Source organism: Misgurnus anguillicaudatus, unplaced genomic scaffold, assembly GCF_027580225.2.
Source record: "Misgurnus anguillicaudatus unplaced genomic scaffold, ASM2758022v2 HiC_scaffold_31, whole genome shotgun sequence".
NCBI classification, from domain to species: Eukaryota; Metazoa; Chordata; class Actinopteri; order Cypriniformes; family Cobitidae; genus Misgurnus; species Misgurnus anguillicaudatus.
Window position 1 is genome coordinate 1,262,105 of NW_027395281.1, and position 13,254 is coordinate 1,275,358.

The 13,254-nt window shown below is 33.9% G+C and overlaps 2 protein-coding genes across 3 annotated transcripts in view; both read right to left on the reverse strand.

The window, feature by feature from the left end:
- Positions 1-1,088: 1,088 nt before the first annotated feature.
- LOC141362986 (uncharacterized) lies at positions 1,089-9,423 on the reverse strand. Of its 2 annotated transcripts, none has more exons than XM_073865383.1 (6): positions 9,269-9,423; positions 7,440-7,736; positions 4,654-4,983; positions 4,250-4,567; positions 3,563-3,779; positions 1,089-1,315 (listed from the first exon to the last, which is right to left on the reverse strand). In XM_073865383.1, exons 1-5 carry the CDS (start codon positions 9,312-9,314, stop codon positions 3,601-3,603), a joined length of 1,170 nt encoding a protein of 389 aa, XP_073721484.1. In that variant the 5' UTR covers positions 9,315-9,423; the 3' UTR covers positions 1,089-1,315; positions 3,563-3,600. The 2 variants fall into 2 exon arrangements, with proteins under 2 accessions (XP_073721484.1, XP_073721483.1); XM_073865382.1 differs by having other exon boundaries at positions 1,089-1,332.
- A 988-nt stretch (positions 9,424-10,411) lies between these two features.
- The window catches only part of LOC141362961 (uncharacterized), a 144,545-nt gene continuing 141,702 nt past the window's right edge, over positions 10,412-13,254 (reverse strand). The window contains exon 22 of the mRNA XM_073865283.1: positions 10,412-13,173. Coding sequence (XP_073721384.1) covers positions 13,157-13,173 — 17 coding nt within the window. The 3' untranslated portion in view covers positions 10,412-13,156. The remainder of the gene's footprint in view (positions 13,174-13,254) is intronic.

A 13,254-nucleotide genomic window follows, 5' to 3' on the forward strand; every position in this document is an offset into this window, starting at 1 on the left:
TTATTTTTATTATTGAAAATAAATTTAAACGGGTATAACTTTTTTGTCATTTAATATTTACAACTTCAAACACCTCAGTGTAAAACTATAAATTGTCTTCTTAAAAAAGAGACCAAGATTTTGCTTTTAAACCAAAGAATGCCAGAGTTATAGTCATTTTAACGTGCAGATCACCTTTTCACCCCCCCACTCAAAAGGGGCAGTGGCAGTTATAGGGTTAAAGAGGTTTCACACTATTTGTCAGACATTTTTCTTAATTCTCAGAAATGTGCCGTTGTAAAGGCACTTTAAAGAAAAAACTGGATTGTTTGTTCTCTTCTTAACTAGACACATTTCAAATTTTAAGTATTTTTTTAGAAAAGGTTGCAATGCAACAACAGCATCAAGTTTTAGATGAATATACAGCAGAAATATCAGTCAGGTTTCAGACATCCTGACACAGCAGTATTAAAGGAAGTGATTGATTTGAGATTAAAGGTGCCAAAGAATGCATTGTAATAATCTATTAAATTGTTCTCTGATATCTACACAGAATGTATGTAACTATGTTCAGTGCAAAACTATCCAGAGACAGTTTTATATGTATATTTACAAAGTAAAATGATATATAATTACCTTATTTAAAATGATAATGTTGAGCTCTGCTCTGATTGGCTGTTTCTCAGAGCAGCTCCTTCAGTAGCTCTGTGTGTGTGTAAACAGATCTTGTGTTTGAGTCTGTATCAGATTTTGAGGAGTAATGAATTGTTTGAAGATTGTAAATGGACGTTTCTGAGTGGTAAGTTTGTGTTTTTTCAGTATGGACCTGAAAAACGTAACGTCAATAGTAGAACGTCAGCCTAAATGTTAATTTAATTGAAGCATTCATTTTTTTTTTGTTTATAAAATTGTTTATGTATAATTGATATTGTGTCAAATTGTCTGTAGGTTTAGTTTGTTTTTATTGATATTGTGTGAATTTGTATTAATTCTATCTCTATTTCATTCTTTAAACCGTTTATAGTTGTTTTTGACTATGTTTATACTGACATTATATTTTATATTTAATTTATATATATATATATATATATATATATATATATATATATATATATATATATATATATATATATATGAACTTATATTTGTTTTGCAGTTAGCTGCATTCACTGTATAAGAAGTGCTATATAAAACAATTTTAGTTTATCCAAATCTAGTTTAGATTTGTTTGATATTTGATGATAGTGTTTTTGGATGAGAGGGTCCTTATGTATGTGGTCTCTCACAGTTTTAACATCTGTCTGATGTGTCCCAGGTCTTAAACAAGAGCCATCTCCTGTGGTAATGCATAACCTATGAGAAAAAAAGAAATTATGCCAAAATGTCATAAAAAAGAGATGGAGATGATAAAATGCTTCTGCAGTTTTATTTGTTGGACTGTTATGTTTGCAATGCACAGATTCAACATTCTTATAAATGAAAGCTGAATTCGCTAAATGCACCCAATTAAAGTTTTTGTCTTGTGGATTGTAGTCCATAGCCTTTCTACTGTATACTAGTGCACTCCTAGCATAGTTGACAACTTATACGTGTTCAAATTTAACACATCTACATGCTTAAAAATTGGTCACCATCATATCAAGCCTTGTACCCAAACTTTGAGGTAGGGTTATACAATATACTGGAATGTTCATATAGCAATATGTGTAAAGCAATGGTACACAATAACTGAATGTACAGTCAAAGTTATAGGTCGATGCAGAAAGAATAGAGAGAGTTACGCTTATATAATTTTCAGTTTTTAAATATATATTTAAATTGTTTTTACAAACTTACCGTATCACATATTAGGGCGTTTAAAGAATAAACATGATTAATCGCATACAAAATAAAAGTTTGTTTTGCATAATATATGCCTGTGCACTTTGTGCAATTGTTTTGTACACGCACGCACACACACGTATTTAAAAAAAAACATTTACATGTATATTTAGCCTATATTTATTTAGATTTTTATATATGTTTATATTATGTTTAAATAAAAAATTATATACATAAATAAAAAATCTTATGCATACATGTATGTGTGTATTTATATTAGGGATGCACCGAATCCAGGATTCGGATTCGGCATTTTTGACGAGGTTCGGTCGAATCCTAGATTTTTTTCCACCGAACCGAATCCTAGGCTTGCACTACGCTGGTCGACGTCACGCGGCCGTTGATTACACACATCGGGTGCTGACATGGAGGTAAGCTTTTTCTTTTGGTGAGCCTTAGGGGTGGGTCACATTTCACGGACGCATAGGCTTATGGTAATTGTCAAAATAGTTTTTCCCACTTGTCATCCTGGCATAATGTTGCCTATCCTTTTTTTTACAGTTAAAATTTAATAAAATGAAAAATACACTGCTGTGGACGTTGTTTACTTCAGTAATGTGTTTTACTGGGTTTATTGGAAAAGGATGCGAATAGGATTCGGTTTCTGACGAATCTTAAACAGTGGATTCACAGCGGTGCATCCCTAATTTATATATACATAATAATTACACAACTTACACACAAATAAATTATGCAAACACAAACTATAATTTTGTATGCGGTTAATCATGATTAATCTTTTGACAGCCCTATTAAATATCATATACCGCATCGCCTGGCAAGCTAACACATATTGCAGTTTTTGTTCAATATCGTACTTTCGCACCCATTAAATTCTCTCTTAAATGTGACCTTGGACCACAAAACCAGTTATAAGTCGCCTGAGTATACTTGTGGCAAAAGCCAATAATACATTGTATGTTTCTTTTATGCCCAAAATCATTAGTAACTATAAAGGCGATTTTCTCAAATATTTTGAATTTTTGCACCCTCAGATTTTAGATTTTTCAATAGTTGTATCTTGGCCTAACAAACCATGCATCAATGTAAAAGCGTATTTATTCTGCTTTCAAATTATGTATAGACGGTTTCATCAGTAACAACATAAACAAGCGGCTGTCGCGGTCCACACGTAACTTCCGGTAAACTCCGCTAAGAATAAATAACAACAAAGTTCTTTAAACGTAGTTTATTTATATAACAAGCAAAAAACCAACAACACGTAGATTACCTAGGAAACCAAAACATTTGTTATTTTCGACGAGGCATTTGTTCAAGAGATCAGTTTAACAACTAATCAGACCATTAAAAAAACGAAACCGGAAGTAAAGTTCGGATCCAGACATGTATCACGTGTATCCGATGAAACCGTCTATAAGGGTGTTTTCAGACCTGTAGATCGATTGCTTTGTTCTGAAACTGGGGGTTAAATGCTATAATGCAATTTCATGTTGGTTCGGTTCACATTCACAAGGCAAGATTTTCAAACGAACCAGAGTTTATTAGCACAAGTCACGTGCGAGTAAACTTGTACTAATAAACTCTCCTTCAATTGGTCAGAATGCATCTGTTTATTTTCTGTGATTCAGGATAAACAGACAGAAACTTTGTGGGATTAATGTGTGGCCTTTTTGGAAATTGCGGTTGAATTACTGCAATATTTTGAGCAGGAATCACAACTTTGGCTGGACAACATTCTTACCATGTACATATTGTGGAGAAGAGCAAATAGAAAACATTTTATATGGACTGGGTGCGCTTTGGTTTTGAATTCTTCTCCTGACATCTTTGAAATTGATAGGATCTCCGTCGGTAGTAACACAAACCAGCAACAGCAGCAGCAACAGCAACAACAGCAACAGCAGCAACAGCAATAAGAAGATAAAGACCAACTCCGGCGACTGAAAACAAATCATGCTCTGAGAGAGAGAGAGAGAGAGAGAGAGAGTAATATTAGTGTAACTGATAAAACAAATAATATTAGTAAATTGCCAACAAAGTGTTAATGTAAATAAAATAATTGTTAAAGGGGACATTTCACAAGACTTTAAGATGTAAAATAAATCTTTGGTGTCCCCAGAGTATGTATGTAAAGTTTTAGCTCAACATACCACTATAGATAATTTATTATATCATGTTAAAATTGACACTTTGTAGGTGTTTTTGCATGTGTAATTTTAAATGCCAAAATGTCAATTATTTGTGCCCCCTTCTGACATCACAAGGGGAGCCAAATTTCAATGACCTATTGTTTCAAATGCTTGCAGAGAACGGTTTACCAGAGCTAAGTTACTGGGTTGATTTTTTCACATTTTCTAGGTTGATAAAAGCACTGGGGACCCAATTAAAGCACTTAAACATGGAAAAAGTCAAATCTTGATCTACTCACCACAGACAGTCAGACTGAATCTTGTGAATAAAGTGTGCGTGCTGCTGCTGCTATCAACATGATAAAGTCCTGAATGATTAGTTTTAATGTTCCTAATGGTGAGATTTCCAGACTGAAGATCGATCGTCAGTATGTCTTTGAATCTCCCATCATCACCATCATAGGTTTCGAAGATTTGAGCTTTTCTGTCGATTTTAGCTATGGGAGAATCTCCGTGTTCAAACCACCACAGGATCACATCAGCTCTGTGTATTTCTGCAACGCCAGACCATAGAGTGACAGACAGCCCCTCCTTCACAGACATCGTTTTTAGTCCATCTGTTTCAACAACAAAGACGAACAGCATTCAGTACCAAATACACACCATTAGTCCAAACGTTTCACACATGTTAAAGTCTACTCACCAATGATAGTCACATTGAAACTCTTTGTTATAGTGTAGCTCTTGCCACCTCTGATCTGTACTTCATAAAGTCCAGATGTGTCATGTCTGATGTGTCTGATGGTCAGATCTCCATTACGATGGTTTAAATGAAGTCTGTCTTCGATTCCCCCAACAGCATTACACCAATGTGATGTTTTATTACATGAAGCTATAAGGGAAAGTTGAGGTCCAAATCTCCACTCGATCAGATCGTCAGACTTTATTTTAGTAACACTGGTGTGTAGAATGACTGAATCTCTGTTCATCACCGACACTGACTTTACTCCATCTGATGATGAATCACTCACACCTGAAGACCACACAATAAAGATTGTTACTCATTTGTGGTGTTATATTTTTAACGCTTTTAGTAAACACCTTAGACCGCAATCAGTAAATTTTAACGGCAAGCCAAATTAGCTTTAACTCATTCACAGGATATCAATATTTGATATGAACAATTCAGTTTTTAAAAATTATTCGGGCCATCACAAATGTGATTTCTTCTGGTTAAAACGGCTATTTTGGATCTAATAGTAAAAACGCGAATTCGTGATATAAATATAACATAATTTACTTGCAGAAATACAAATACATAACACATCATATTTTGCATTGCAACTATTAAAACAACACACTTCTTGATCACTGTAATTGCACTGTGACTAGATAATAGTGGTGTGTCGTTCATGAACGATTCGTTCATTTTGAACGAATCTTTAATATGACTCGGGACTACCGAGTTGTCTCAGAGAGTGATTCGTTCATTTTGTGTTGACCGCGCATGCGCATTGCGCAACATATGGGTTCTGAATCTGAAACAGAAATGATTAGTTCATCATTCTCTTGAGTCTCGAGTTCGGGACAGGTTCGAGTCTTTTGTTCTTCCTGTCAGTCCCATAGAGGCTATGCTACCAGTACCGGAAAGAGAAATGATCAGTTCACCTTTCGAGTTCGGGTTCGGTCGGGTCCGAGTCTTTCGTTCTTCAATAAGATGGAACTTTTATTTTTCAAATAATGTTTTTGCACATATTTTGTATTTTAATTACTAAATATAAAACAATATAGGATACATTCAGACGCAATCAATAATACGAATCTAATGTTGTATTTAATGTGATATACCAGCAATCACGTGACATAAGGACTCGGACCCGGCCGAACCCGAACTCAAGACTTGAATGAACTAATCATTTCTTTTTCCGGTACTGACAGCATAGCCTCTATGGGACTGACAGGAAGAACAAAAGACTCGGAACCGAAAGATGAACTAATCATTTATCTTTCCGGTCCTGAAAGCATAGCCTCTATGAGGCTGACAGGAAGAACGAAAGACTCGAACCCGTCCCGAACTCGAGAGAATGATGAACTAATCATTTCTCTTTCCGGCCCGATACTGTGCTGTATATCACACAACACAGCCTGGCCGAACACAGAGAGTCAGTAAGACAGTGACGAGTTGACAAACATCTGTAGACACGAGAGGAGGCATACAAATGTGATAAATATGAAGTTCAGTTTCTTGGCTTTGGCTGCATTAACCTGACTTGTACACGAGGACTGACTTAGGAGGTAAGCTAATCATTTCTATCTCTTGTGCAGGTTTCAGAGCTTGTGTCAAAAAATAATGAAATAGGGATTTTTATTTCTCATAACGTGTTAGAAATGTCATAATTGTTTGCATAAGTGGTTATTTTGGGGTAATTTGTGAAATTATAGGTAATCATATTTTAAAAGAACGAAATGACTCAAAAAAAGATTCGTTCATTTTGATGAACGAGATTCAAAGATCCGAATCAGAAAAATGATCCGAACTTCCCATCACTACTAGATAAATATAACAATAAATTTACATTTAAATTCAATTACAGATATCACCAATTCATTTCCTGCAAAATGTAATTCTTACTAATAAAGACCGTAATTATAGATATTAATAATTTATTTGATCTTAGGACAACTATACATTTCAAATATAAAGAATTACATTTTCACTAGTTGAAATGCCAAATCCTGATATCTGTAAATGTTTATCAACATGTTTCATTTGGTATTTCCGATATATGTAAATGGATTACAGATATAAATAAAGTGGAAAATAATTATACATAGAATGTCTTTCTTACTAGTACTAATCACATTACCGATATGAGAAGTTAACATTGTCAAAAATAAATATACAGGTGTACCTGTAGTACTAATAATCACATAAAAATTAATATAAAAAATAAAGAATAAAAAATAAAATGGCATTATCAGTAAGAATTACATTTTGTGGAAATGTTTTTCACTGTCGTTGTTTCTACAGATGCACATTCACATGTTTATTAATAAATGCTATCAACAAATGTTGTGTTTACATAACAAAGTTCAATAAAACATATTATATAGTTTTAAAAAAAGTATTAAACATAAAGGGGCGGTTTCCCGGACAGGTATTAAACTAGTCCTAGTGCAAAATAAACGTGAGAGCTGTCCACAACTAGCATGCCATATCTTAAAATCCATCAGTGCCCTTTGTTTTTCCTCAAAATGCACACAAGTAATTATTAGTGCATGTTTGTTAAAACTAGTTATATTTCCTAATAATGGCTGCATACGCATTTATAAGCCCCTCCCACCCAGTAATACCAATATTGTCACACGCTAATTAACTGGTGGAAAAAATGTAACAACATCTCTATTTTACAATCTGCAGTACATCATTAACGGTTAACAATCAAAAGTAAATATCATTTAAATCATACATAAAAAAACTATACTTACAGCTAACATTGAATAGCTTTTTAAATGAAGTCCTCATGCCGGTGATATCTACTTCATACATTCCAGAATCTTCAGGTCTGGTGTTTCTGATAGTGAGATCTCCAGTCTGATTGTTAATCTGCAGACGATCTGACTTGGTACGAATCGCATTGGCTTCTCTATTGATTGAAGCAATGGGAGTGCTTCCAAATGTCCACTCTATAAGATCATCTCTGTGAATTTCAGTAATATCGGTGTGTAAAGTAACAGAATCTCCCTCCAGCACTGATGCTGATTTCACTTCATCACCAAACACACCTGAAGATACAAACAAAAGAAGGTTAAATTTAGGTAACACAGGCTGCATTCGAAAGCTCTGAAATGCTGTAGGTAGTGTAGGTTAGGTAGGGTGTCATGTGACAGTGAAGATTTCTCTCATTACCTTTTCCATTGTAGCGTAGGTAAGAGGGTAGTGCTGCCTCACGATTAGTCACGACTAATCGTTTGCAGAATAAAAGTTTTTGTTTACATAATATATGTGTGTGTACTGTGTATAATAATTATGTATATATAAATACACACACATACATGTAGAATTTTAAGAAAAAAATATATTAATATAATAAATATTTATATTTATATATAATATAAATTATATACAAATATAAACATGTATATACACATGCAAATATTTCTTAATTAAATACATGCGTGTCTGTGTGTGTATTTATACATAATTATTATACACAGTACACACACATATATTATGTAAACAAAAACTTTTATTCTGCAAACGATTAGTCGCGACTAATCGTGAGGCAGCACTATAAGAGGGTTAACCTTTAGTTAGAACGGTTTTGTTTATTTCTTTGTTTTGGCACCGCTTGGCCCCTTTCCCCTTTTGTGTCATTGTTATTTGTTTCTTGTAAATACTGTAAATATTATTATCACCTTTATCAATTTTCACCGTTTTTGCCCACTATTTTAGCTGTCTTTGTCGTTGACTTCCATACACACACCAAAATAAAACTTGATAATCATTTCATATTGTTACATCCCATCCATACCCCAAAAATCAATCACCACGAGCTGTGTCATGATCAGAACTACGTGAAACCCCTCGGGAACTATTAAAAACTGCTGTTCTTTTTCAAAGAAAAGCCATCTTTTTTTTTTATTTTACTATATTTGTAAATCGATAACTCTCACTACATAATTTATTTTATAAACATATTATATATTGAAATATGTATTCTAGACTCTTAGACTTTTCCAATGATATATAGTTTGTCATGATTAAATGAAAATTTACATGATAAATATTGAAAAAAACTCAGGTGTCCCACTCACGGGACTGTATAAGGTAAAGGGTTAAACTCTGAGATTGTAGCTATGCTATGTGTGCTAAAGTTATGCTGGTGGTGGTGCTACCCTGATATAATCACCATGTGTCATGTTCCAACCTGAATCTTTTTATAGACTGCATGGCCTTAAAAATTTCAAACCCCAAGCTGTTGACAAGGAGCTGTTTTCACTTTTACGTTTTACATTAGGAAGGTCAGCCAATAACGCGTGCATGCTAGGAATAGGACCGACGCCTATTTTTCACGCCACACGCAAGCGTCTTGGAAGCGTTTCCAGGCAAAATATATGCCACCTAGAGCAGCAGCAGCGCGCCACGCACGATTCTGGTGTGCAAGGACACAGAAAACGCGACGCGCCGGTGTGAATCGGCTCTTGCAGTTAGTCCAGTCTTCTGTACCTGCGTGACAGTGATACAGCCAAACCTCACATGCACACTTCCGCTTTGAAAACGAGCAAAACTGAAACGTTAAAAGTCAACAACTTACCGTTCGTAAAGAGTGAAAAAATGAAGAAGATAATAAGGTCGTTCATACTTCTGTGTGGCGGACGGTGTCCTTGGGCTCTCTCGAAAGTTTCTCCTCACTCTCTTGTAGGAGAAAAGGGAGGGACAAAACAGACATATCGTGGATAGTGTATACTCCATATGTATGATGGACTGCGCTGCGCAGAACGATCTGTTTATGACATCACGTTACCGCGAGAGCGATGTGAGACAACATACGGAGCAGTTTGTTCTCGCGGTACTTTGATCTCAAAGTGACTGACTTTCTGCCTGTCAGTCTGTGTGGCGCCGCGTGTATAAACTTTCTGCTGTATGAATGGTATTTCAAGAAAGAGCGATGGGCTGCAGGAGGCTGCAACCTTAAACCTAAAGTTCTTAAACCTGCTACAGAAATGTAATAACTTTGGTTGAACATATTATTGCATTTTTGTTATCAATAATTTTTACATTTATTTATTATCCATTTTATTGGTGACCCTTTAGAGTGCTAGGTGCACCCCCTGTCGAAAAGCTAATGCCTTACAGTACTGTTTTTGTATTTACTGTGAATTTGTCTTTTAGGAAGAAGGAATTGTTTTTATTATTTATTTAGCTTTTGATACGTTTTTATATTTTTGTCTTTATTTACTTATACACACTCTTGGTATTGTAATAACTATAGTTATGTATGAAGTTATGTCAAAAGATTTAAGATGAAGCCCAATAGAAAGTCAAAAAAAAGTGAATTATAGGTTATAGCTCAGTCTGACATTATGATGTAGTTAGCAAGAAAAATTAACAGATAGCCTACAGAGCTGCAAATAAAGTAATTTTATTACCAATACTTCACACATATAAAACACATTACATAACATATCCATGAAATAAAATATCAGTTTAACAAGGAAAACCACACACCAATTTAAACACCAACTTTAAACTGAATATTCATGTTTGAAATTACTTTTGTATACAAAAATAAAACTGCAACAGTCATTTCTTTCATTAGAAAATTAAAATTTTATTTAAAAAATATATATTTCAAATGAATGAGTTGGACCAAAAAAAGAGAAAAAAGCAGCCAATAGAAGTCCAAGAATTAAGTTTCCAAGGTGTGACCTCAAGAAGCTGCTTGATAGTGACAATGCAGGGCTCCAGACTGCCACCAAATGGTGGCATTTTGCCACCAAAATTTGAGAGTGTGCCACTGAATTTTACATCCAGGTGCACATGTGCGACCAGTAAATTTGACCTTTTTTTTGTGATGTGACACTGAATTTGAAACAGCACATTGTACTTTCTGCATCTGTCATTAAAGTATTTATTAGTATTACAGTGGAAATTAGTAGAAATGTTAATATTTGGTAAGCATGTTGATTTTTGGTGTGTGCCCCTAAATTTTCTGGTTGCGCCCCTAAAATTTTCAGTTGGGGCCACTGTGCTCCTAGTGAAAAAAGTTAGTTTGGAGCCCTGCAATGTTATGACTTTGCAATTTGTAGTCAAAGGATGTCTACTTTGAAGATGCGAAATATAACTAAGTTTTCTTAAAACTTTTGAGCGTAAAAAACACATAGGCAGAGTTTGGGGGAGACAAGGGGGCACTGCCCCCACACCAGAGTCACCTATGATTTTGTCTGAGCTATTATTGAAATTGAAATATAAGAATTAATATTTTATTTGTCTATTTGATATGTTCTTAGCTAGATTAAGTAGTTTAAGGCTAAAATAGTTTTAATTTTTAAAAACCATGAGGCCGTACTCTCTCGCTAATCTTAAAGTACTGCAGTTCCCCTGTTTGCTGGTAGATGCCTCCCCAAGCACAAATGTAAAAACTCTGCCTAGATAAAACAGTGAAATAAAGCTACCTGTGGTTACAGTTTCTGTGCACAATATGTATTAATATAACCAAAATATTAAAATAAATCCTATACAAAGTCATGTATTCATTGTAATATTCATACAAAAATGTATAGTTCATAAAGTAAAAAAAAAACATTCACCACCTACAGTAACACTTTAGCTACATCAGTATAATAAAAGAAGATTCCCAAAAACTTTTGTAATCACACATTTGATCAACAGTATAAAAAACCTGATTTGCAACCGATTTTTTTAAAACCACCTTTTAGCCCCCAAAAATCCCAATTGTGTAATGTCATTGTAATGTACAAAATTAACACTATATTTCAGCCTAAAGATAAACTAAATAGGCAGTGTTTTATTAATGAGATCTGACAAAAGCCTTTATCTTTGAGTGAAATGCTGACATACACATTTTTTTAGTGCCCCTTTAAAATCAACATAATATCAATAGCAAGAATATGCAATTGAAAATTAAAGGTTTATCTATCAGTTAAAGATGAAAGGCTTTAAGTCAGAGCATCTAATTAAAATCAAAATAAACTCTTTATCGTGAGATTTTATTGACTGACACTGGAGAGAACACAAAGAGACAAAAAACAAAATGATGTTTTTCAAAAAAAAAAAAAAATCTGACTTTTTCAACCATGGATCGCCTTTTTATATTAATTCGCAACATTTTTTAATGTTAAGAAAGAACAGATAAGATCTGCTATTGAATAGTATTGATAATACTTTCATTGATGAGTTTGCAGGTTCTCCAGGCCATAATATAAAAATGTTCAGGACCTAAATTTACCTTGGTGCTCCAAATCTTAATATTATGTTATGAGACTTTAGTCTGGATTTAACAGACAGGGTCACAAATATAAACGTTTTAGATCTTAGTTTTTTTGCACATTTTACAGTAAATTTTAAGTGATCAGGTGGTGCATCTTTTCACCACTATATTTCTAAAATAATCAAATTAAAGCATTTATATTTTTATAAAGTTTGATGTATAATTGATATTGTGTAAAATTGTCTGTAGGTTTATTTTGTCTTTATTGATATTGTGTGAATTTGCATTGCTTCATCTCAATTTTTTTCTTTAAACCTTTTATAGTTGTTTTTTACTATGTTCATACTTATATTTTATATTTAACTTCTTTCTATATACATTTAGATTTGTTTTGCAGTTAGCTGCATTTACTGTGTGAGAAAAGACAGTTTGGCTAGTTGGTGTGTAAATATCATATTGGGAAGACATTGTGTTTTCAACTGTAAATGCAAGTTTGTGTTGTTTTTACAACAAAACGATGAAGATGTAATGAAGATTACTTTTCAAGGCAGAATTTACTAAAGATGGTTCAGTACACATTTTATTTGGAACAACATGGATCTCCTAACCACAACCTGTAAGTATGACTATTACGTTATGTGTTTATTTTCCCCCAGTGTATTTCTTGTTTAACATTACTGTAATGTCTTATAGGTAAGCCCCGCTAGCAACGCATGTTGCAGTTAAACTAATGTTTGCTGTTTAGCTGTGGCCTGGTTAGCTTACTTGCTTAAATGAGTGTAAAAATTTTAGTGCCTTTTGTAATTTTTATTACTTGGATTAATAATGATATTATGTATATTATTGATGTCGTTTTTAATGTCTTGTCAGTAAGTCACGTTAGCACTAGGTCAATGCATATTGCACTATTGTTGGATTGTGTCAGTTGACCAATCAGAACAGTGTAGGCTACGGAAAGGTGGGATTAAGGCAGACTGAATCTTTAAACAGCTTTGCATGAATCGTTTGGGGATCTCTGAGAAATGGGGTAATATTATATTACATTTATATTTTGAGAAAATGACAGTGTTTTTTAAGCTTGCATGCATTTAAACCTGTTGTTGGGCACTCTTTAACAATATTAGGAAGCTTAGAAATTGGACCTGACCGGCACTTGTCTGGGGTGTTCCAAGAAAGATTTTAGATGTTCCTGAAAAGTTGGTGTAGATGTTTTTGATATTCTTACAGTTGAGTCAGGATGCTTTTCATCTCCTATGGTAATGTAATACCTGTGAGAAAGCACAGATAAAAGAAAAAATCATGCACAAAATCATTTTATGCCACAAATCAGTAGCATATTAAGTAAAGAT

What these genes read in the sequence shown, in the direction of transcription:
- LOC141362986 (XM_073865383.1), bottom strand. Translation starts at nt 9,314, where the DNA reads ATGAACGACCTTATTATCTTCTTCATTTTTTCACTCTTTACGAACG. An exon ending in AAAGCTATTCAATGTTAGCT is followed by an intron (nt 4,984 to 7,439) that starts GTAAGTATAGTT and finishes TGTGGTCTTCAG; the next exon opens with GTGTGAGTGATTCATCATCA. An exon ending in ATTCAGTCTGACTGTCTGTG is followed by an intron (nt 3,780 to 4,249) that starts GTGAGTAGATCA and finishes TCTCTCTCTCAG; the next exon opens with AGCATGATTTGTTTTCAGTC.